Source organism: Caretta caretta, chromosome 15 (assembly GCF_965140235.1).
Source record: "Caretta caretta isolate rCarCar2 chromosome 15, rCarCar1.hap1, whole genome shotgun sequence".
NCBI lineage: Eukaryota > Metazoa > Chordata > Testudines > Cheloniidae > Caretta > Caretta caretta.
The window spans coordinates 10,553,123-10,577,452 of record NC_134220.1 but is presented as its reverse complement, the minus strand read 5'-3'; the positions used below and the strand labels follow the sequence as shown (position 1 = coordinate 10,577,452).

General features: G+C 43.3%; 1 protein-coding gene across 3 annotated transcripts in view; it reads left to right on the top strand.

Moving 5' to 3' along the window:
- Positions 1–24,330, top strand: part of GCN1 (GCN1 activator of EIF2AK4) — a 61,947-nt gene that overhangs the window by 19,201 nt on the left and 18,416 nt on the right. For all 3 annotated transcript variants that reach the window (XR_007352807.2, XM_048821193.2, XM_048821195.2), the window contains exons 19-40: positions 1,008–1,197; positions 1,331–1,455; positions 1,819–1,997; positions 2,172–2,265; positions 4,996–5,109; positions 5,377–5,575; positions 6,441–6,596; positions 9,228–9,406; positions 10,626–10,706; positions 11,259–11,402; positions 14,546–14,673; positions 14,867–15,056; positions 15,370–15,440; positions 16,637–16,802; positions 18,023–18,217; positions 20,405–20,651; positions 21,383–21,504; positions 21,819–21,933; positions 22,356–22,535; positions 22,930–23,150; positions 23,897–23,965; positions 24,188–24,326. Coding sequence is in view for 2 of the 3 variants with exons in the window: in XM_048821193.2 (XP_048677150.1) it covers positions 1,008–1,197; positions 1,331–1,455; positions 1,819–1,997; positions 2,172–2,265; positions 4,996–5,109; positions 5,377–5,575; positions 6,441–6,596; positions 9,228–9,406; positions 10,626–10,706; positions 11,259–11,402; positions 14,546–14,673; positions 14,867–15,056; positions 15,370–15,440; positions 16,637–16,802; positions 18,023–18,217; positions 20,405–20,651; positions 21,383–21,504; positions 21,819–21,933; positions 22,356–22,535; positions 22,930–23,150; positions 23,897–23,965; positions 24,188–24,326 (3,304 nt within the window). In the remaining variant the exon portion in view is untranslated. The remainder of the gene's footprint in view (positions 1–1,007; positions 1,198–1,330; positions 1,456–1,818; positions 1,998–2,171; positions 2,266–4,995; positions 5,110–5,376; positions 5,576–6,440; positions 6,597–9,227; positions 9,407–10,625; positions 10,707–11,258; positions 11,403–14,545; positions 14,674–14,866; positions 15,057–15,369; positions 15,441–16,636; positions 16,803–18,022; positions 18,218–20,404; positions 20,652–21,382; positions 21,505–21,818; positions 21,934–22,355; positions 22,536–22,929; positions 23,151–23,896; positions 23,966–24,187; positions 24,327–24,330) is intronic.

Sequence of the window (24,330 nt, the reverse complement as noted above, 5' to 3'; positions counted from 1 at the left end):
AATGGCCCACCTTGATTATCATACACATTGTAAGGCGAGTGATCACTTTAGATAAGCTATTACCGGTAGGAGAGTGGGGTGGGGGGAGAGGAAAACCTTTTGAAGTGATAAACACCCATTTTTTCATGGTCTGTGTGTATAAAAATATCTTCACTGCATTTTCCACTTTTATGCATCTGATGAAGTGAGCTGTAGCTCACGAAAGCTTATGCTCAGATAAATTGGTTAGTCTCTAAGGTGCCACAAGTACTCCTTTTCTTTTTGTCTAAGTAGTTACTTATTATTTTCTCTGTCTCCTTGGTGAGGCCAGAGTACTCTGTTCCCTTTCTCAGTGTGCCGGTTAGTAGCAGGCCTTAGCTAATAGTTCAGATGCTCTGTTCAGGCTATCTTTAAAAATGATGTATAATATGCACATTTTATTGGTAATTATTTAGAAATGAAAAAATAATAAAATAAGAGACCAAATATAACACACTATTTGCTAGGCTGTGACTGTGCGTAGTTATAAATTGATTTGCATTATCCAACCACCATAGATGGGTTTTGCAAAAGCACCTACATGACTTTCAGTGGGACTGCTGCTCCTAATTCACTTAGGCATTCCCTCCCAATGTCAGATGGATCCAAGATGCTTAGCAGAAGTTTTTTTGGTTAAGGACCTTGTGGGGAATTACACATTATACAGTTTGGAGGTACTTGTCAGAGTGAACGTCCCCAAATCCATCCTCTAGGAGGGTGACTTATTTTATCCTGCCTTTCCCCACTGGTTGAGTTTAGAATAACCTTCCTTTCTCAGTTTTTCTCTTTCCTTTACATTGCTCTTAGTTCTGTGCTTCAACCACAGAACCAGCCTTTATCCCTTCTTTCTTCCATAGTCTGCAGGTTCACAGTATTATCTAAGGCAGTTTATTTTTGTTCCAATACAATTTTATTTGTGCTGGGGGGAGAAGTGGCAAGGCCTTGGAACATGTGCTTTGATGGGTTAATAGCAAGTTCTGTCTGTTCAGGTGCTGCCCATTGAGGCTCTGGTGACAGAGACTGGAGAGCTGTCTGAGCTGGGGAAAGCATACATACCCCCTCGTGTGCTTCAGGAGACACTATGTGTGATCTCAGGTGTAGCAGGGCTGGAGGTGGACCGTACTGAGACAGAAAATCTGGCACTGGAGATGCTGTTAGTGAGCCATCATCCTTCCTTGGGTGAGTGAAGGGACAAGACCATCCTACTGGCTATTAGGTGTTGGTGAGGGGTGCCTATGGGGTTGCTTAGATTTCTTAGCAGTCCCTGCTCTGTATTTATTATGCCTATGTATTCCCATAAACGTCTCTTCAGTGGAGGTGCAGTCTGGGCTTTGGCCAGCCCTCCTTATCAAGATGAAGATAGACCCTGAAGACTTCATTACCAAACAGCTGGATAAAATTCTACCCAGAATCACCACCCAGACACCCATAAACCAGGTGACTAGCTTTTGCTTTCCCTGAACTATCTCCAAAAACATCTTAGGGGCAAAGGGTGGAGGTGATGAGAGAGGCAGAGTGGTTCATCGGGAGGGAGCTCTGTTCTGCAATAAAAAGAGTGCAGGAATGAAAAAGCCTTTTCCATAGGAAGTTCCTGGGAGATGAAAGGGAAATGATGTGCCAGTGACTGAGCTCTAGGCCTGGGTGAGGTGTCAAGAGCACCTTAGACAAGGAGCTCTTTGCTCGGAAAAAATGGCTTACGGGACAAATGGTTCAGGCCAACTGAGCAGGGACTTAGTCTTGTGAATAAGATGGCGAGACTGTTTCAGTGAACACTGACCACAGTGTTTTTTTTCTTCGCAGTCATCCATGAATGCAGTGGGATCGCTCTCGGCACTTTCACCTTGCAAAGTGCTCCCTCAGCTGATCAGCACAATCTCAGCTTCTATGGAGAACCCAGCTCTGTGCCATGTGACTCGAGAAGAGTTTGCCATCATGCAGACGCCAGAGGGGGAGCTGTTCGACAAATCCATCATACAGAGGTGAGGGCTTTTAATTCCCTGTGTAAATTGGAATGTGGAAGTCAATTTCCAGTGGCTTCCAGTCTTGGGGTAAAGGGCTTCAGCAGCTGCTCGTAGATGGGTGTTCCTGGATCTTTAGCAAGAACCTTTTCAGTCCACTTCATTGTGCTGATTCCTCTAAATACTTTTTCTCAGTGCACAACAAGACAGCATGAAAAAGGCCAACATGAAGAGGGAGAATAAGGCTTATTCCTTCAAGGAGCAGATCATTGAGCTGGAACTGAAGGAGGTAAGGCGATAGTAGCAGGACATCCCAATGCTGAAGGTTTTAATGACCAGCCTAGCTCATCCGTTTCATTGCATGGCTCTGGTGTGTGTGTGTCTGTGTGTATTGAAGGAAATATAAATTTTTGGTGTCCAAATACCAGCTGTTACAATTGATTTAAATGCATACATAAGCTGTGCAGTTTTAGTGAAGTGAACATGATTACAATGCAACCAGTATATAGTGCATGTGCAAGGGTCTCTTCTCTCCTCATGTCTTATTTCATGCATCTTGTATAACAGTCGATTAATAGGTTCTCAGTAGGCGTTAACGGGAACTTGCATTTTGGTAACAACTAGCAGATCCATTCAGTATGTACATATATGCTTTATGGGGAAAGTAACAGAGTAGAAGGAATTATGTCAAATTAATCAAAGGGCTCTTTTTGGACACGTTGCCATATGTTTGATCAATGACCTGCCCAACCCTCAGAGGAACAGGATGAGTATCAGTTCTGTCTACATGTGATATTAATGTCTGGGAGAGCACCTCCCATCACAGAGCTTTACAAACCTGTCTGATGTACACACTACATGTAAGGATCACTTTAGGGATTGAAATGTGTCCGCTTTAATAGCATCCAGCAACAATCAACTGTATAGGACAGGAAGTGAAGAATAATACTGTGTCCAGTTAAAACTTTAGGAGGAATTAGGGGAGGCAAAAATATAGTGACCTGAGTTTTAATCTGTCCAGTATACCATGGTTAATATCTCCTGTCCTTGTGAAGATGCCATGGTATCTTTCAGGATTTCTCATTTAAAACCATGGGAACACAGCTCTCTAACTCTGTGCCATGACAGTAGTTCAGTATGAACTAGGAGAGGCAACATAGTCCAGTGAATAGGATGCTAGTCTGGGACTCAGAAAACCTAGGTTCTATTCTCAGCTCTGACACTGAATTTTCATATAACCTTGGGCAGGTCATTTCACCCCTCTATGCCTCTGTTTTACCTTACATCCCTTGTTCAGATTGTAAACTATTCAGGGCAAAGACTGCCTTTTACTCTGTGTATGTGTACACGTACAGCACCTAACACAATGGTGCCCCAGTGTCAGCTGGAGCCTCTAGGTGATACTGTAATACAATTAGGGAGGAAAGGTGCTACCTACTGGATCACCAGTATCTGAATGGCAAGGACACAGCAAATGCATTTTTGCAGAATCCAGAAGTAAATGAGTAGTTTGCTATTAAACAGGGTGTGGCAAGGTACCTCCTTCGTCTTTCCAGACTTAGCACTTCCCACTTAGGTGGTGGTGGGCCTGGGGTAAATCCAGCCCCACTCTGGGCAGCATTTGTCTTCGCCTTTCCGTGTTCCTTTGGCTGTATTTTCAGGGTGGGCCTTAGGGTTGGCCTAAGGGGTGATTCCTCCACCAAATAAAAAGGAAACAGTCTCACAAACTCAAAAACAAAGGGGGGATACCTTCCCTCACTGGGGCAGGGTGTTGTCCCATTGTTTGCCTCAGGGTGTCAGTGTCTGCTAGGGGAAGAACTCAGGTTTGGCTGTTTCCCCTATGGGAAGGAGCACAGCCTCTCACCCTGGAGAAGTTAATTTCCTTGCTGCCACTAGCCTGGCAGCCACTTCTCTCTCTCTCCCCTTTTCTCTCACCAGAGGAGGGGTTTTAAAAGGTCTCAGGCAGCCCTTAATTGGATTCAGGTGTCCCTAAATGACCTGAGGTAAACCCTTCTCGGCTTGTAGGAAAAAGGGCCTTTAACATTCTAGGGCTAATATCTTGGCCTTCCAGAACCCTCTTGCAGCCATCCGGCCTGACTTTGTCACAAGGGGTAGTGCTGAGCTCCAGGCTGAGGTGGGGAGAGGACATCTCCAGCAAAGATCAGTGTAGAACCAGTCCAAATGCAACCTAAGACCAGAGCTCAGTAATATGAAACACTGCCGTTGGGACTAAATGTGATAAACTGAAATCGTAGCAAGCAAATAAACACTTTTTATGTCTGTATGAGAGAATAATTCCCATTATTGTATGGGACAAGTGGTAAATCCTGTTTAAATTGGGTAGCTGTATTCAAGTGTGAAAGCATAACTTTCTGGAAAAAAAAAACCCCAGATTTATTTGGAGGCCTCTGATTTACCTGATATAGTCAATGGAAATACTGCATACAGCTATTTCCACTGAAAGTGCAGTTCATTGAATAATTCCTTGCTGAACAAAAGCTGGGCAAAACTGGTGCCTTGCTGCTGATGGGATGCTCTGCTGAGTTGTGAACTCATTGAGCTTCATTCTGCATTTAGGGCTTGTCTAGGTTTGAAATGCAGCCGCACAGCTGCAGTGCTTCAGGGTAGACACTACATACGCCAACGGGAAGTGTTTTCCCATCAGCGTAGGTAATCCACCTCCCCAAGAGTCGGTAGCTCGGTCAGCGGAAGAATTCTTCTGTTAATCTAGCCTTGTCTACTTGGGGATTTAGGACACCTTAATTATGTCACTTAGGGACGTGGAGCTTTCACACCCCTGAATAAGGAAGCTGGGTTGATCTAATTTTCAAGTGTAGACCAGCCCTTCGAGTAGGAGTTGTATGCCTTTGGAGCAGTGTTTTGATGTTGCCTTATGAGTAGCTAATTTTGAGTTGATTGCATTTTCTCTGTCTCCACCTCCTTCCCTCCCACTCCATAGCCTGTGTCGAGAGGATAGTGCTGATAGTCCCCAAATAATGTCAATAACTCTGTCCTTCAGGAAATAAAGAAGAAGAAAGGAATAAAAGAGGAGGTGCAGCTGACTACTAAACAGAAGGAGTTGCTGCATGCACAGTTGGAGAAGGAGTCTCAAATCAGAAAGCAACTGAAGGAGGCAAGTTACTGAATTTGCCTGAAATTGGATCTCTGCTAGCTCTAGGGTGGGGACAGGGGATGGTATTCTGATACTTTTGACTCAAGGCACTTTCGTCACCTCTGCAAACTGAGATGAACAAATCATTTCAATTAAAAGAAAAGTTAATGAAAATGTAAGAACTGACAATAATCCATTTGCGGTTTTTCATCAGAAACAAAAGATTAAACCTCTTCCTTGATTTGTAGATAGTCTTTGGAGTAACCATTGCAATGATTTCTCTTGCAGCTTGATGGCGAACTGGAAGCAGCTCTAGGACTCCTGGATGCTGTTCTAAAGAGTAACCCTCTTGGTCTAACCCAGTACATCCCGGTTCTCATAGGCTCCTTCTTGCCACTGTTAAAATCCCCATTGGCTGCTCCCAGAATTAAAACCGCTTTCCTTTCCTTAGCGTCCTGTGTCATGCCTCCTCGACTGAAGACTTTTGGTTAGTGTCTGCAATTTGTTGTGTGTTGTATAAAGATTTCCTGTTCAGGGAGTGCTTCTGTTATATGGGATTGTAAATGTTACTTCTGGAACTTTTAAAGTGAATAGAGAGAGTGTGAAATATGTTAGCTAGATAGCTCTGAACGCTGCTTTGTTTTAGCAATAGAACAGATATGTCTGTCTGTCCTGGGATGGGAGTATCTGCCCCAGTGTAGTTCTTTGACTGCACGCATTCATCATTCAGTCCTTGGCTACCTTGTTGAACTTGCCAATAGGGGTACCAAATGTCAAACTTGATGTTTGTTCATTGGATGTGGAAATGGTCAGTAACTAGCAACTCATAGCAGGCCATCAGATGGCGATAACAACTGACCTATGGCCCTTATGTGGAGAACTCTGAGAGAAACTTTGAATGCATGAGGCTTCTTTTCTTGGGTTTCCTGATGGCTCTTGCAGAAAACGGCTCATTTCTGATCAAAGAATTAAGCTTAGCCTGAAATCTGATTGAAATGCACACAGATGGAGACATCTCTCATAAGCTGGAGAGTTTGTACTCTGTTCCCTCTACTCTCATCCAGCTGGTGTGAGAGCCCTTAGCTCTGTGGGTAGCAGTTCCTTCTCTCTGGAAGTTTGGTAACAGACGTGCTGGAACTACGGGTGCTGGGAGTGCGGCAGCACCCCCTGGCTTGAAGTGGTTTCCATCATATACAGGGCTTACAACTTTGTTCAATGGCTTTTAGCACCCCCATTATAAAAATTGCTCCTACGCCACTGGTTGATAATGTTTGGGGATTTATGTTTTACCTCTGGGAATGACTTTTATTGTTTGTATTTAGTCCACTCAAAGACTGTTTTATTATATTTAGGTACTTTAGTGAGTCATGTGACCTTACGCCTGATGAAACCAGCATGTGAATTAGATGAATCCTGGTGCCAGGAAGAGTTGTCTACTGCCATTAACAGAGTTGTTTGCTTGTTGCATGCACACACCATCCCCAGCAAGACTGGCAAGGGAGAGCCAGGTAAGAGATGCTAGGGGTTTTCCAGATGATTTTTTTTTAAGATATTTGTACAGCCTCTTGTGAGCTAAAACGTCACATTTATTTTCCCCAAATTAGACAGAAAAGCTCCTCTACTTACCCAAATCCCCAGACTTACTCCCTAAGATTTTTTTTGTTGCAGTAATAGCGGTAATACATGTTGTCACAGGTACAATCAGTGCAAGTATAAAATTGCTATCAATTATTCCTTGTTAGTTTTTCATCTTTAAAAAACACAACCAAAAACCAATTATACAAACAAACCATGCTACACCAGAGTTCATACTAAGGCCCACATCCTGCAGAGGAATCTGTACGCATGGTTCATAAATATGTGCAAACACTGAATAATTCTTAGTATTCAGCACTGCTTAATAAGTGTTGACTAAGTGTGGCAAATATTAGTCTAAGTGAAAAGAGGAAAAGAAGGGGGGGGAAAAAAAAAAGGTGAGTTGCCCCAGCTTGCTTGCCATGTGAGCTGTGGCTCATCCCGGCTTCTGGTTGTTTACCATCTAACTTAACCTTTCTGTTCCTGTCCCATTATGACCAGTATAATACCTTAGGATACAACCCTTACAGTTCTTTAGAGGAAATCTAAGATACAGCTTTATTCATCATTTTAAAGACCTTGTACCTCAGTGCTATAGTCCTTCACCCACCACGATCTGCTTCTTTGTGGTAGCAGTACACTTATTCTTTACAGTTTAGTAAGCCATTGACCATGGTGCTTTCCACTTCAGTACGTTGTTTAACATCTCAGTGATATTGTGACTCTGCAGTATATCATCTGTTTCAACTGTACTGTCTCATTAATATTTAGATCCATTTTAAAGCTTCTGTCCTGAAAGTGGCCGTTGCTGGATACAACCACAATACACATTGTTCCTCCCACTCAGCAGTTATTTGAACAAATGTCTGAGAATTTGCTCATTAGTAGATTGTTGTGCAAATCCTGTTGCATGGATAAATGCTTTCCCAGCTTTTCTATTTGAAATTTTGATTTAACTCCTTTTCCCATTAGATTGAAGATTTTTAAATGCTGTAGTGCTTAATGTCTCTTAATATCCAAAATATTATTAATCTTTTAAATTAAGATTAATTCCTTGGTTTACCATGAAATTACCCCTTCAAAATGTGATGTAATCATCTGTTTCTGAAGCATCTGGGCATATTTTTACATACTTAAATACAATAATTGTTGTCTGAAATGAATGCAAAATAGCTTTCCTCCCTGATAAAGCCCCTTGTAAAGAAATCAAGAACCTCCCTTGCTTAAACCCATAGTCAAGCCAATGCTTGACCCATGATGAGATATGCCCTGAAATTACCGTAATTTGGGGCTAGAGGGAGCAAATTCCACAGCTGTGGCTTCTTCATCCATGCTCCCTCTGTAGTAGTGTTAAATTAGCAGCTTCACAAGGAAAAAGGGTCATTAATAATTCTTCCTTGAAATGCTCTGACAGCTTGTGTCCTACATTAGAGGAAACTGGCTATAACACTGTAGTGCTGTATCTGCAGAGCTCTTCATTCTTCCATTTGAAATTAAAATCTGCATTCACTGATAGAGAAGGTAGAAGGCAAACATTCCTCTTGGGTATTCACGCTCTCTAACCACTATTTATTTTTAGCAGTATTTGGAAAAGGACTGTAACTGTGGTCCCATGGGAGGATTCTTATGAATACTGGTCCATAACTAACCAGTGGCTATATTCATGCAGTACCCTGCAGTAAATAACTCTTGACAGGATAGCCTGACACTGGGGATTTAGGGTCATTTATTTTGCTAGCCTTTCTAATGCTTTATTTTCTAATACCTCCCTGTTTTGGACTGGCTGGGAGGAGTGTGTGTTTCACACCAGTTCTAAAGGTGATTCACTATGAGAGAAAAAGACCCAGCTGCCAAACAACTGGAGTTCAAAATGCTTTATTTGTTGAGCCTCAAACCAGAGTTAAAGGAGTGTTGTCCCCTGGAATCCATGTGATGTCTTTAAGGGGATGGTCTGGCTAGGCTGCTGGGTACTGTGTAAAAGCTATTGATGCTGAGCTCAGTATCTCATCTGTTTTTCCACTTTTTGTCCCCTGAATTTCAGTGATTCCTCTTACTCTTTGTGCTTTTTCTGCACGGTCCTAAGCGTCTGACATCATTTGAGCTCCTAATGTCACTTAATTAAAAGCCCACTAAAAGCACACTAATATAAAATGCACCAGCACTGAGAGCAGGCATCTCAGACCGGCTCAATGCTGCGGCCTGAATGCCACTGCTGTTGAAGTGAAACTGCAATGTGACAGTGGTTAGGCAGATGGTGAGCTGTGATTGCTGCTTTAGAATAGCTAAGAATTGTGCACACCTTGCTACATTTCTTACCCTGTTGCCCAAGTCCACTTGTTACATATGGTCGCTTTTAGATTGTAAGCTCTTTGTGGCATTTATTGTGTGTGTTTGTACAGTGCCTAGCACAATGGGGCCTAACCCGGTTGTGGCCTTTAGGCGATACCACAATATAAAAGTTAAAGAATAATACATTAATCTCTTACATATCTACAGAGTAAATGAAGGCCCAAGAGACTCCACTGTGCTCACAGGATTTCTTCTTTTCTCTCTACCCATTGCAGGCACTGCATCGTTATCAGCCCCAGCATTTTCCTTAGTCTTTCCTCTGTTAAAGACAGTGCTGACTGAGACGCCCAATGATAGTGAAGAGAAGGAGGCGCTCATGGTCAAGATCCTGCAGATCCTTACAGTTCATGCTCAGCTGAGATCAGCAAGTGGCCAAACTTTGCTGGTGGATGAGGTCAGTGTTCATCGGTTCCCCAGGGCTGGGAACTGGAGGAATGTGAAGAGATCACTCTGAAGATAATGGCATTAAAGATAAGAGAGTTGCCAAGGAGTGGTTAATGTGGGCACTGATACCTTCAGCAAGAAACCCTGGGATGAAGAGTTCTGTGCAGCTACTAAGTTGTCCCTTCAGCAGAGCTTGCTATTGATTGTATGTGAAAATATCAGTGATTGTATGCAATGATCAGTCCCAGGATATTAGAGGGACAAGGTGGATGAGGTAATATCTTTTATTGGACCAGCTTCTGTGGGTGAGAGAGAGAGACAAGCTTTCAAGCTTACAAAGAGCTCTTCCTCAGACCTGGGAAAAGTATTCAGAAAGTCACAGATAAACACAAGCTAGAACAGATAGTTTAGCTTAAGTAGTTAGCACATATCTATCTGTACTTAGCTGTGTGACTCTGAGTGTCTTTCCCAGACTGAAGAAGAGCTCTGTGTAGCTCGAAAGCTTGTCTCTCTCCCCAACAGAAGTTGGTTCAGTGAAAGATACTTCCTTGCCCATCTTGTGTCTCGAATATCAGTGAAGCAGTTTCCCTAGCTCCCTGCTGCTGACTTGCTCTGTATCCCCTGTTCTTAGACACTCAGTCTGAGCCTTGTTGCTTGGACAGAATTTACAAGCTGGCAAGTTGATGAGGGTTTATAGGGAGTATCTGTTGTCTTTTTCACAGCCTCTTAGGCTTTATGTGGTAGGCTTTAGCACAAATTTGGTGCTACACAAATAATCTGATTTCTCTTTGTTCATATACTTTTCCCTGGTCTCATTTGATGGTAGAGGACCTAACCATCACTACTTGCAAATAGCTTAGTCAAATATTACTTTCCCTTCAGAAGTCCCTCAACATCTGTCGTAGATATTTTGAAGGTGCCTATCCTCTTGCTACTGAATTGCCTAGCTAAGATCACTATCCCAGCATCTATCAGTATATGGATTAGTTTGAATTAATCCTTAAGAGTGTTAAATTCTGGAATGGATAAAGCAAATTCCTTCTGTGTGTCAGTTGTAATGATTCAAGGTTTTTTGTTCACTGGTGTAGGAGTAGTGCAGCTGGCATTGGAGTGGGTTTCCTTCCTGCCCAGCTAACTTGCTAGCACTGGATTTTCTCTGTCTGTTAGCTTTTGGGGTTACATTTGAACGAATTAGAGTGGCAAGATGTTATTTTTCCCCCTCTTCTTAGAATGGCCCCGAGTTGCTTCCTCGCACAGATATGCTGCTGTTGCTGACCAGGGTGATTGGAACAGGTTCTCCACGGTTACAGGTGAGCTGTCCACTTAGTCTAGCAGTATAGACCCAGCCTAAGCTGGATCAGCAGCTGAACCTAGGAAATATGTCCATCAATTCTAAAATCTCTGGGGCTGGTTGTTCACATATGTTCACGTACCACCAGTTGTTTTATATGGTGCCAGTATCTGAGGATAACAAGCCTTTGTTCTTCCTCTAATGGACCAACTCGTTCTTCCCCATTTCCCCCTGAGTTTGTCCCTATTTATTTCCTCTCTAAGACCTTGTGTGGCGGTCTTTGTCCCTCCAGCAAAGAAGTGTAGAAGTGGCTCCTTTCAGAGTCCAACTACACTGCTCATTCTGTATTGGCCAGGATGCTGATGAGGAGGAGAGTCAGAAAAGCCTTTCCCAGATAGAAAGCAAAGCACCAAGTCACTTCCTGGCTGCATGTTGCACTGCCACTGGACTGTCTGTTAGATTTTTTCCTTTGTTGCAATGTAGTCATATCCACCTATATTTTATTTATGATCAGTGCAATGGGATGGAAGGCTAGCAATAGGAGCTCTAATACTTCGTAATTGTGTTTCAGGTTCTGGCTTCCAATACGCTGACTGCTCTGTGCACCAGCAGCAGTGGAGAGGATGGCTGTGCCTATGCAGAACAGGAGGAGATTGATGTGTTACTCCAGGCCCTGCAGTCTCCATGCATGAATGTTCGAGATGCAGCTCTCAGGGTAGGTGTGAAACATTTGTTCTGACTTCCACTTAAACTCGGGGCTCTCTAAGTCCTTTGTGCAGGCTACCCAACCCCCTGATTGGGATAGTTCCCATCATTTGTTAAGCGGGTCTCTGGGCTAAGCTCTGTAGGAGGAGACAGTGACTACTAAATGTTCCCACTATGGACAGTCAGAACATTAATTGCATTAAAGGGTCTGCACTGGGTTTGTGGTTCAAATAGCAGTTTTGGCTTATCCCCGTCTCCTTCCTCGTACAGCTGTGTAACGCTTTAACATTCTGTTTGCCCTTAATTATAGGAGGAGCTGGTAGTGCTCCTGTAGTAAAGGTTGCCTGATGCTTCACATTACAAGACCTTATTTCTGGTTGCTTATAACTTTGCCAAACTTTGGGCCATTTGGGCTGAAATGTTCCGTGTCTGGCTCAGGTTGAATGTTTTTAGAAAGTTTCAGCAAAAATGGGTCAGCCATTTCTGAGAATGGGATAAGGGGACAAGAGGTTGTTGTGTCAAAGTTAAAAATTCTTCCTACAGACTTGCTAAGGAGCTCAAGCACCTCCATGCTTTGGAGCAGGGGCTTGAAATTTGGCAGGAGAGGGTCCCTCTGATATCAGGGATGTGTCTCTTACTGTTCCCATTTAAAAAAACCAACAAAACCTGTCCAAATTTTGGCCAAGTTATAAGCCTTGGGAAAAAAAACTGTTTACACATGCTCAGTAGTGTTTGGAAGGAGTTAAAATTTAGCCAGCAAAAAAGACAAACTGCTGAGAAGCAAGGACATAGTTTTTGTTAATACCTGATAACATAGCTTAGCTTATATGGTTAATGCCCGCCCAGTAACTTAGCTCTTAGAATAATGCTAATTTTCCCTTCACAACCCACCGGATATTTGTAAGCACTCATTCACCGCCATCTCTCTGCCTCCTTCCCCCGCAAGGTAGTCATAAATGTTTGATGCAAGTAGGATGACCTTTATATGTATGTACTTTTTTTATTTTTATTTTTGTTTAGGGTTTTTTTTACTTGTAACAATGTCTCTGTATGTACAAATGAATTAATAAAAAGTATATAACTGGCCACTATGGCACCATATTTTTAAAGCTGCTTGTCTGTCTTCCCGGTACCGTAAATAAACCCCCTTCAGTATTGTCTGTGCTTGCCTAATTCTTAGGCAAAAAGATTTTTTTAAACAATAGAGACTGGTTAGCATTTTGGCAGCTAGTTTTCTGAAGAGTGTGTTTGCATGGGGCATGCTGCATGCTGGGGCTGCAGGAGCCGAGCAGGCCTTTCCCTGCAATTGCTGCTCATCACTGTGGTACCAGGCACAGGAACTGAGAGCAAAGAGACTCTTTTGTGCTCTTAATGCTCTCCCTGCTGGCATCTGGGCAGCATGGAGGAGGTAGCTTCCTGACTCAAATGCAGAAAGGACAAGAGCTGGACTGGGTGTGGGATGCAAAGGGTACAGAGGGAGTAGATTGGGAGGACTGGGTCTGGGAACTGGTGCAAGGAGTGGGTGGATACTGGGATTGGTCAGTCAAGGAGACAGGGTTTGGGAGAAGAGACGGCTGAAATTGGACAACAAGTGGGAAATCTGGGATGAGGAGCCAGGATTGGGGGAAGACTGGGATTTGGAGGGAAAAGGAGACTTGGACTGGGATTGAGGGAGGGGCAGAAAGAGTCAGGATCAAGCTTGAAGATGAAAAGGGCAAAAGGATCTGTAACCACTAGAGCAGGGGTTCTCAAACTTCATTGCACTGCGACCCCCTTCTGACAACAAAAATTTCTACATGACCCCAGGAGGGAGGACCAAAGCCTGAGCCCCTGGCACGGGGCCCAAAGCCTTCAGCCCCAGGCCAGCGGCCTGTAACATGAGCCCCACCATCCAGGGCTGAAGCTCTCAGGCTTCAGCCCTAGGCCCCAGCATGTTTAATGCCTGCCCTGGCAACCCCATTAAAATGGGATCACAACCCACTTTGGGGTCCTGACCCTCAGTTTGAGAACCACTGCACTAGAGAACACTCCTCTCCAGAACTTGTAATGTAACTCAATCTTCCTGAGTTTCTGATATTTCTTTGTTGATGAGCAAGTATCTGTGAAACCCACTGGCAAAGTGTATGTCTCAGGTTGCACACACAATCTTAATTCTGACATCTTTGAACTTTTGAATGCTTGACTTTGCAATCCTAACATTGTTTTAATGAAGCTTACTTGTGTAGTTTGTTATGCTGGTGTTTTGTTATCTAGCTCGAGAGGAAGAAACAGTCTTGTTGCCTTGGTGCTTTTATTCCCCTTGAATCCTGACATGGACTGACTTTTGAGGAATAAATTTCCTCCTACCGTAGTATAAGAGTTGTCCGCAACCCTAGAGTTCTGTCCAGTGCTAGACACCTACCAGAACTCTACTTCTTGGTGCTCTCTTGTGGAAAAGCAAGTTCAGGCAAGCATCTTCCTCTGAGTGTGCACAGCATTACTCGGATAATTCTTTCCCCTTTTATGGTATTTCTCACCATGGCAACAATTGCAAATGACACTATATTGTCCTATTCAATGCAGGTATGATTTCTGTCTTTTATTGGGCTCCTGATCCAGGCAATTACCTGGGCCTGGACTTCTAAGCAGCTGAGAGCTATTGCTTGGCTGCTGTACCTAATTACATTGGTTTTATGTTCTCTTATCCCCTCCTTCTTAGTCCTCAGTCACTATTTTACTGGTGATTATTGAGCAACTGGATGGCAATATAGCTTCCCTGTTAAATTACAAAATGTGTTCTTCAGAAAGGTGAGTGCAACACTTCTTTTGTGTGAGACTGCTGAAATGGTTCTTTAATCAAGTATTAGTCTCCTTGCATGGCTGTGAGATGGCTCAAATATAGTAAAATTGAAATAGTCCCTCTTCTCTTCTCCTCTCCCCCCCCCCCCATACTCCTTGCTTAACTATTACCCAGTCTCTGGAACTCCATTTTGTGCAATTTGCAGCAGCTTTTGGCAAAACGAAAGAAGTGTCAAGACGTTCTTCAGCAGAAAGTTAATTTAATCAATTTTCCTTTACATGGAAGATTTCCTGTATTATGATTTAAGGTCATCTCTGCTAAGGATGGCTGTAGAGACCAGACATTTGCACTGAATGTCCTGTCGTTTCATTCAGGGACTAATGGAGCTGCAGATGGTGCTACCAACACCTGACAGTGATGAAAAGAATGGATTGAATCTGCTGCGCCGGCTCTGGGTGGTGAAGTTTGATGTGGAAGATGAGATTAGAAAACTGGCAGAGAGGTGAGAACTGTACTCTATTCAGTGGATTGTAACAGTGATGCTTATTTGCCTTCCCATATGGGGTCTTACACAGAGGATCTGTGTAGGTCTTGCCCCCAAAAGGGTGCAACTTTAGATATGTCTGGTGTTCTATGTTTAGGGGGATCTCTAGTTGTCTGAAGAATGATCAATCACCAATTTGTGTTACCTGCAGGCTGTGGGAATCTATGGGTCTGGAGTTGCAGCCTGATCTCTGTTCCCTGCTGATCAAAGATACTATCTACTACGAGGAAGCAGTGCGTCAATCTGGCGCTGAGGCTCTCTCCAAAGCTGTAGAGCAGTATCAAAACCAGGCAGCTGAAGTCATGAGTAAACTTATGGAGATTTACCAGGAGAAGCTCTATGTAAGTAGCTGCTGTTGTGTGGAGTTACAGGCACAACCCACACATGCTCAGTGTTATGTCCTTTTCTTACTCAGTCTGTGCACTCACCACATTCTTCTGTTGGTGCTGTCGTATATGTCCTTTATTTTTTGTTAAATGTGGTATTGCAGATGTGGAAGGTATCATGGATCTAAATTTTGTAGGCTAAGGAGAGGAAACTAGACTGAGCTGCTAGTAAACTTCTACTATACAGCTTTGTTTTTTCCCTTCATGTTTTGTGTGTGTGTCCTTGGAAAAGCATGTTGATTAAATATATCCATTTCCCCACTCACAGAGGCCACCTCCAGTTCTGGATGCTCTGGGACGAGTGATATCTGAGTCTCCACCTGACCAGTGGGAAGCAAGGTATTGTGTCTCTTCAAATTCTGCTCTTCACTTCCAATGCTTCCTAAATGAGATGCTTCCGACTTTTGCTCATGTTGTTATAGGTGAGAGGGAAGTGTATGGTCCAGGGAAGTGTTTGAGGAGTAAACTCTCTGCATTTGCATTTGTACCAACTGGTGATCGTGTGGTCTCCCCTATTATGGGACACTTGTCTCTCTGAGCAGACTGTGCAGACCAATACAGCTTTGCATGTTCTTCTGGAACATTTCCAGATCCATCAGACCATGGGTGGTGCATGGATCGCTGGCTGGGGGAGGCTAGTCCCCAGCCCTGCCCTTCCAGTTGAGGCCCTGTTGCAACTCAGAACCTTCCACCGTGGCCACCAGCCCCCGCCCCAGGCTAGTGGCCCCAGCCCCAGGTGGGTGGCATGGCCCCAGTGCCAGCCCAGGCTGGGGCCACTGCACAGGGGAACTGGGAAGAGTGGGCAAGAGCAGGAAGTAGGAGGGGGACATGGGCAGGGCCACGCCTGGCTATTTGGGAAGGCACAGCTTTCCTCAGCCTATGATACCTGCCGCCCATGCATCAGACTGATGTTCTTCACAATTTTATCCCTGTCAATCTCATAAGAATGGAATCTTTTCCTATCCAAGTGGCTCATTTGTGGTTTACGTCAACAGATTCTCAGTCTCTGTTCCGTGCTCAATCATTTGTGTCAAGAATAGGGTGCTAGCCTCAGTGAACTGGACAAATTCCAATTTGGATAATTACATTCTGCCTCTTAAATGCTTTCTGTAGTTTTAATTGGACAGCGTATTGTTCACTGCTTCCCTTAAACGAATCTGTTCTTTTGTGCTTATGTGTACTGCTCTACGGCTACTACGTTTCAGTGCTGGATGAAGTTATCCTTGTGTTTGGGTTTGTGTAAAGTGCTTGAGATCCTTCAGATGAAAGTTGCTGTACGAATGCCGGATTATTGTACCTTTGGAAACTTGCAGCAGGGAGCTGAAAGTGAAATGGTGGTTGCTGCTCTGGGATCATCACTTTGGGAAAATTGGCACAGCTGCTGAGCTATCTGAAATGTTACGGTTCCATGGCGTTCTCTCTGTTAACTGTTGGAGTTGGAAGTGGTGATAGCTGCAAAAAACAAGTGCTTACAAAAGTCACTCATCTGAATCATGGAAGCCCAATTCATACATAATACATTTTTTTTTATACAGATGTGGGATAGCCTTGGCCTTGAATAAACTCTCTCAGTACCTGGATAGTTCTCAGGTGAAGCCCCTTTTTCAGTTCTTTGTACCTGATGCCCTTAATGACCGGAATACTGAGGTCCGGAAGTGCATGCTAGATGCAGCTCTTTCTACGCTCAATACCCATGGCAAGGTAAGCTCAAACTCTCCTTCCCTTAAAGATGGGAATAAACGTGAGTGGGACTTGGATACTGTGTTGAAGCCTCTATATGAGATAAAGCCATTGGTACAAAGTAACGGTTGAAAACCTTCATCTAATGAGAATTTCTTTCTCTAATGTATTTTAAAATTGTTTCAGTAGTGACCAGTACAGACTAACAGCCTAATATTCTCCTCTCACTTACACTATGGTAAATCAGGAGTAATGTAGTTGAAGTGTCTGGAATTGAAATGGTGTAAAACTGGTGCAATAAAAGCAGAACTGGACTATACTATTAAACAAAGGTAAGTAAAATAACTGCTGTAAAGACGTGGCAGTGAGCACCATCAGAGGCTGCCTGTGTCTGACAAGGAGTCACATGTATAACTTGAATCTTCTGATGCCAGCATCTGAGAACTGTATATACAACACCCTATATATCTATATCTATATGTATCTGTGTGTGTGTGTGTATATGTGTGTATATATATATATAAAATGTAGGAGGCCTTGAATGCGAACCTTAGAGCCTTTGACATTTTAAAAATGAATCAAATAAAAAACCCCAAAGTTAAAGAAATGCATACTTATTATAGTAAAAAAATATATGGGTATTTCACATGTAGCTCATGTATGAATCTGTCAAGAAAAGATGAGTTGTCAAGCCCAAAGCACTGCACCCCTCATGGATTTTGGAGGGGAGAGTTGGAACTCCCTCATTCAGGCTTCAAGGTGTCTCTTTATGATCACCCCATTCCTGTAGTCAAGAAGAACTTGAGTATTGTCACCACTAGCTAGTGCTCTTAGTTGCCAGATGAGCAATATCAGGTGCACTTTCCTCTTTCACTCCCAGCTCATACTAATTCAGGGAACAAGAGAATGGGTGCTGAAATCCAAACCAGCTCTCCCACATGGTAATGCCCACCATTTTCACCAGATCGCTGGGCTGGCAGGTTTGTGTATCTATTTTTTTTAATATTTAAGAACTAACTGCTCTTTCACAGGAAATAGCCATAGCCTGTAGGATGCCACATGGTCCTAAATGCTGTAGTATATGAGACTATCTCTGTATGGAAAATGAACTGTAAATTGAGACTCATAATTGCATAGTTTTAGCCTCTGATAAGGATAACAAGGTCTTGCTGAGCAGAGCAAACCTTGCTCTGAGAGTGGACTTTAGTAGCAGGTGACATGTTCTACATTTTGTTTTTCAGGACAATGTTAACTCTCTCTTGCCGGTATTTGAAGAATTCCTGAAGAATGCTCCAAATGATGCCAACTATGATGCCGTCAGACAGAGCGTGGTCATTCTGATGGGCTCCCTGGCAAAACATCTGGACAAGAGTGACCCTAAAGTGAAACCAATTGTTGCCAAACTGATAGCAGCCCTGTCTACTCCATCCCAACAGGTACCTCCTTTCAAAAGTTCTCAGGAGCCAAGCAGAAGCAGGTTAATTCTCTGACACTTTCAGGGATTTCATCATTCGCTTTCATCCCTGTTCTTGGAAATATGGACTCCAGGCACAACAGAAGTAGCGAGTTACAGAGCAATGAACATAAGAACGGCCATACTGGGTCAGACCAAAGGTCCATCCAGCCCAGTATCCTGTCTATTGACAGTGGCCAATGCCAAGTGCCCCAGAGGGAGTGAACCTAATAGGTAATGATCAGTGATCTCTCTCCTGCCATCCATCTCTACCCTCTGACAAACAGGGGCTAGGGACACCATTCCTTACCCATCCTGGCTAATAGTCATTAATGGACTTAGTTTCCATGAATTTATCCAGTTCTCTTTTAAACCCAGCTATAGTTCTAGCCTTCACAACCTCCTCAGGCAAAAGGAGTTCCACAGGTTGACTGTGCGCTGTGTGAAGAAGAACTTATTTTTATTTGTTTTAAACCTGCTGCCCATTAATTTCATTTGGTGGCCCCTAGTTCTTATATTATGGGAACAAGTAAATAACTTTTTCTTACTCACTTTCTCCACACCACTCATGATTTTATATACCTCTATCATATCCCTCCTTAGTCGCCTATTATGCAAGCTGAAAAGTCCTAGCCTCTTTAATCTCTCCTCATATTGGCCCCATTCCAAACCCCTAATCATTTTAGTTGCCATTTTCTGATCCTTTTCTAATGCCAATATATCTTTTTTGAGATGAAGGGACCACATCTGTATGCAGTATTCAAGATGTGGGCGTACCATGGATTTATATAAGGGCAATAAGATATTCTCTGTCTTATTCTCTATCCCTTTTTTTAATGATTCCTAACATCCCGTTTGCTTTTTTTACTGCCGCTGCACACTGTGTGGACGTCTTCAGAGAACTATGCATGATGACTCCAAGATCTTTCTCCTGATTTGTTGTAGCTAAATTAGCCCCCATCATATTGTATGTATAGTTGGGGTTATTTTTTCCAATGTGCATTACTTTACATTTACCCACATTAAATTTCATTTGCCATTTTGTTGCCCAATCACTTAGTTTTGTGAGATCTTTTTGAAGTTCTTCACAATCTGCTTAGGTCTTAACTATCATGAGCAGTTCAGTGTCATCTGCAAACTTTGCCACCTCACTGTTTACCCCTTTCTCCAGATCATTTATGAATAAATTGAATAGGATTGGTCCTAGGACTGACTCTTGGGGAACACCACTAGTTACCCCTCTCCGTTCTGAAAATTTACCATTTATTCCTACCCTTTGTTCCCTGTCTTTTAACCAGTTCTCAATCCATGAAAGGATCTTCCCTCTTAACCCATGATAACTTAATTTACGTGAGAGTCTTTGGTGAGGGACCTTGTCAAAGGCTTTCTGGAAATCTAAGTACACAATGTCCACTGGATCCCCCTTGTCCACATGTTTGTTTGACCCCTTCAAAGAACTCTAATAGATTAGTAAGACATGATTTGTTTACAGAAACCATGTTGACTTTTGCCCAACAATTTATGTTCTTCTATGTGTCTGACAATTTTATTCTTTACTATTGTTTCAGCTAATTTGCGTGGTACTGACGTTAGACTTAACGGTCTGTAATTGCCAGGATCACCTTGAGAGCCCTTTTTAAATATTGGCGTTTCATTAGCTATCTTCCAGTCATTGGGTACAGAAGCTGATTTAAAGGACAGTTTACAAACCATAGTTAATAGTTCAGCAATTTCACATTTGAGTTCTTTCAGAATTCTTGGGTGAATGCCATCTGGTCCCAGTGACTTGTTACTGTTAAGTTACTCAGTTAATTCCAAAACCTGGCTTTAGAGTGTTATAAAGGGAATTTGTATTCTCTAAGCCAGTGGCTTTCAACCTGTGGTCCACGGACCCCTGAGGGTCTGCAGACTGTCTAAGATTTCCAAAGAGGTCTGCACCTCCATTTGAAATTTATTAGGGGTCCAAAAATGAAAAAAGGTTGAAAACCATGGGTCTAAGCAGCTACACTCTGAAGTCAAACATGGGTTCAAATTCAGAAACATGAGAAGGCAGAAACCTGTCGCTGGGGACACATACCAATAGATCAGCAAGGTGGGTGGTGGGGACAGGTTATAGTGTTAGTGACATACACCTTGTGATATGTTTGATAACTAGTGGGTTTTCCCATAGGTCCAGGAGTCTGTTGCAAGCTGTTTACCACCTCTTGTGCCTGCAATTAAAGACGATGCAGGAGGAATGATACAGAAGCTAATGCAGCTGCTATTAGAGTCTGATAAGTATGCTGAGCGCAAAGGTGCAGCATATGGACTGGCAGGCTTGGTGAAAGGCCTTGGCATCCTCTCTCTCAAGCAGCAGAAGATGATGACCACGCTGACAGATGCCATTCAGGATAAGAAGAACTTCCGCCGGCGAGAAGGTGAGTGGCAGGCCCTCTCCTCTCCATCTTTTTGAAGTTTTCTATATTTGATCTGCTGACACTTGTACCAGACATATTGATACCTGTACTTCCTCCATTTACTTGGGACTGACTGACTTGCATAGGAAATCCTGTATCTGGTTACTCTTTTCCCCTCAATTGATACTGTTAAAGTGGGGAATGTGCGTCTCCTGAAATCTTGATTTCTCTTGTACAGTATATTTTAAAACAAACAAACAAAAAACCCCACCTCACAATGGAGTACAGGAAGGGGTCTTAGTCTCTGGAATGTGTCCTCACTCTCATCTCTCCCATCTCAGGTAAGGGTGTTGCTAGGGAGGCTCTTCCTTCGCCCAGGGCAGTAAGGATAGGAGTGTAAGCTGGTCCAGAGGTGGCGATGGGTTTTTAAAACCTCTTCATTGCATTTGCTGCTGTATGTTTTCCATCCTTATTTCTCTTTCCTTCACTCTGATCCTAACTTACACTGGGACTCAGAAAGCTACCAAGCTTCATTTTTAATGCTATCAGCCTCTGCGCCACCTTTGGGGAGCAGAAGTCCCGGACACAATACTCCCTTCTGGTTTAAGGAGGGAGAATGAGATGCCCAGGAGGTTTCTGGATCTGAGGTTCCCACAAAAAATTACCTCTTAGCTCCTCAGGCAAATCTGATCTTCACTTCTGATCCCACCTAGAGTGGTATATTATTTCCTGATTATCCTGTCTTTTTCTAGGGGCTCTGTTTGCCTTTGAGATGCTCTGCACCATGCTTGGGAAGCTCTTTGAGCCCTATGTGGTTCATGTGTTACCCCATTTGCTGCTTTGTTTTGGAGATGGAAACCAGTATGTGCGAGAGGTGAGTAAGAGGTTCCTGAGAACCGGGAATGTGAGAGGTGGTAGCAAAAACTATTCTTATTCTGAATAACTATTTAAATTTAAAAAAACCAAACCCTTGTACAAACCACAGGCCAGTAGAATTTGATTTCTTTGATAACCAATACCATCGTATTCCACTGGGCATTAACTCTAGGTTGGGACTGTCTTTCAACTAGCTATACTGTTGGACATCCACACTGTTTTACCCCAGGGCCATGTTCCCACCCGCTCTTTAAAGAAGCGGGAGAAACCAGCAGTGAGGCAGATTATAAATGTCCTCTTTCCTCCTTCGAGGCTGCAGACGACTGTGCCAAGGCAGTGATGAGCAACCTCAGCGCTCATGGCGTGAAGCTGGTGCTACCATCGCTTCTGGCGGCACTTGAGGAGGAGTCTTGGAGAACCAAAGCTGGTATGGACTAGTGTTTGGCTCTGCTATAGCTCAGAGGAGCTTGAAGTTCACTGATACACCACTTGCCTGGCTTATTCTTTCATCCCAGTGAACACTGTGAGATCTTGTTCTCTTTTTTGTGCTACAGCGGTGCACGGAGCTTTTGGAATGAATGCTTCATTTATCTGTCTCAACATATTTAAGCAGCATTTTCTTGTGACTGGATTCTAAGAAACATTCTCTTGCAGCTATAGAGGTAGCTGAAGAGCAGGGATCTTGGCCTGCTGCCTCTCCCAAACAGTTTTTAAAACTTCCCATTATTTAAAAACCTCCGCAATGCATGCGCTTTCTGGACTATTGCTCTGTGCAGGGCTGAGTTTGAGTTGAACACTGCCATTGCCAGTCTCTTCCGTTGCATTAATTTTCTCTTACTCTGTGTTCAGGGTCCGTGGAGTTGCTGGGGGCTATGGCATACTGTGCCCCAAAACAGCTCTCTTCCTGCCTGCCAAATATCGTGCCAAAGCTCACTGAAGTGCTCACAGACTCCCATGTAAAAGTGCAGAAGGCAGGACAGCAGGCTCTTAGGCAAATTGGCTCTGTTATCAGGAATCCGGAGATCCTGGGTAAGAACCCTGTGCCTGTGTGTGTGTGTGTGTGTGTTGTTTGATTGCTCAATGCATCCCAATATGAGACCCTGGTTCATAACTATGTCCTAGAGCAGGACCCTTTTAGTTTACGTTCACATTGAATATGTAAACTTGAAACAAAATCCACTTTAGAAAGGTATAACCTGAAAACTGCAACACAAGTGTCTGTTTTTAAGCTTTCTAAATGTTCTCTGAATCTTCTCAGCTGATGTCAATAGGGCTCCCTTTGCCATTTCTCACTTTGTCATTCTTTAGAAGGATTAGCACTTTTTTGGGTGGGCGCAAGGACACCAGCTGTGGCTGAAGCTGTCTCACTTGTCTGTTCCATGTACAAACGTAGCATTTTTCTCTCCCATTTTGAAACGTGTAGCAATAGCTCCAGTACTGTTGGATGCGCTCACTGACCCATCCAGGAAGACCCAGGAGTGCCTGCAGACCCTGCTGGATACCAAGTTTGTCCATTTCATTGATGCTCCGTCTCTGGCCCTCATTATGCCCATTGTTCAGAGAGCCTTTCAAGATCGTTCCACAGACACCAGGAAAATGGCTGCCCAGATAATTGGAAATATGTACTCCCTGACTGATCAGAAGGTATAATGCTGGGGAGATCTTTCCAGCTATAGACTTCGCTTACTTTGGAGAGGAGAAATTAGTCTAACACGGCAAAAGACTGTGAATATTTTACTGGTGTGTCTGGGGTTTTGTTCTCGGTAAGGGTAATCCGAGAACTCTGAGCAGTTCCACTGACTCAACATGGATGTCATGTGAGCAAGTGACTTCTACAAAGATAATGAAAATCCTAGCATGGTTGAGACCAACTTATAAACTTTCTCCTTTGATCTACTGTGTAGCTCTGGTGCCATATACATTTCCCAAACAAGTCTTGTAGAAGAATTGGTAAATATTTGTGCTCTAAGAGAGATGCCTCCATAAATCCACTACTTTGGAATGAATTCAGAGATTTTCAGTGTTGGTTCACAGAAGGAAAAGTTGAAGTAACTGTAGAGTGAAGATCGGTGTTTGATTCCTTTATTGCTGGTTACGCTCTAAAATTAAGCCTTGCATTGGGGGGAAGAGGGCTGGATTTAATTTAGGAAACAAAAATGTAATTTATGAATGAGCATGAAAGGTTTTTGAGTGACCTGCTTATTGTGACAGTGCTCTGTAAGGTCCGTGTGGGAAAATTGAGTTAATTTGTGTATTATCAGTGCTGTGGAGGCAGTGTATTAAGCTCCCAGGGTACAGCTGTATCTAACTGTTACCAGACAAAGATGAGATTCTGATGGCTCAGTTTTCTTTTTGAACCCAGCACTTAAACACTGGGCTTTTTGTTTCAGGATCTGTCTCCTTACCTACCCAGTGTGACCCCTGGACTGAAAACCTCTCTGTTGGACCCTGTGCCTGAGGTAAGTCTTGGTAGAACTACAGTTCTACTCAAGTGTGAAGAGTCTTTCTGCCTGTAGGATTAATCCTAATCTTTCCACGAACTAGTTTGTGGTTAGAATAGTGAGAGAAGCTGTGAAAAGTGATCAGGGAGGGGAGTTAAGACCTCCATATCTCTCTGTCTTGATAACTTTCATTATGACTGGATATTTTGCAACTTTACACTTCTCTCTCTTGCCTGTTAGGTGCGTACAGTATCTGCGAAGGCATTAGGAGCCATGGTGAAGGGCATGGGGGAGTCGTGCTTTGAGGATTTGCTGCCATGGCTGATGGAGACGCTGACGTATGAGCAGAGTTCAGTGGATCGATCTGGTGCAGCGCAAGGTAA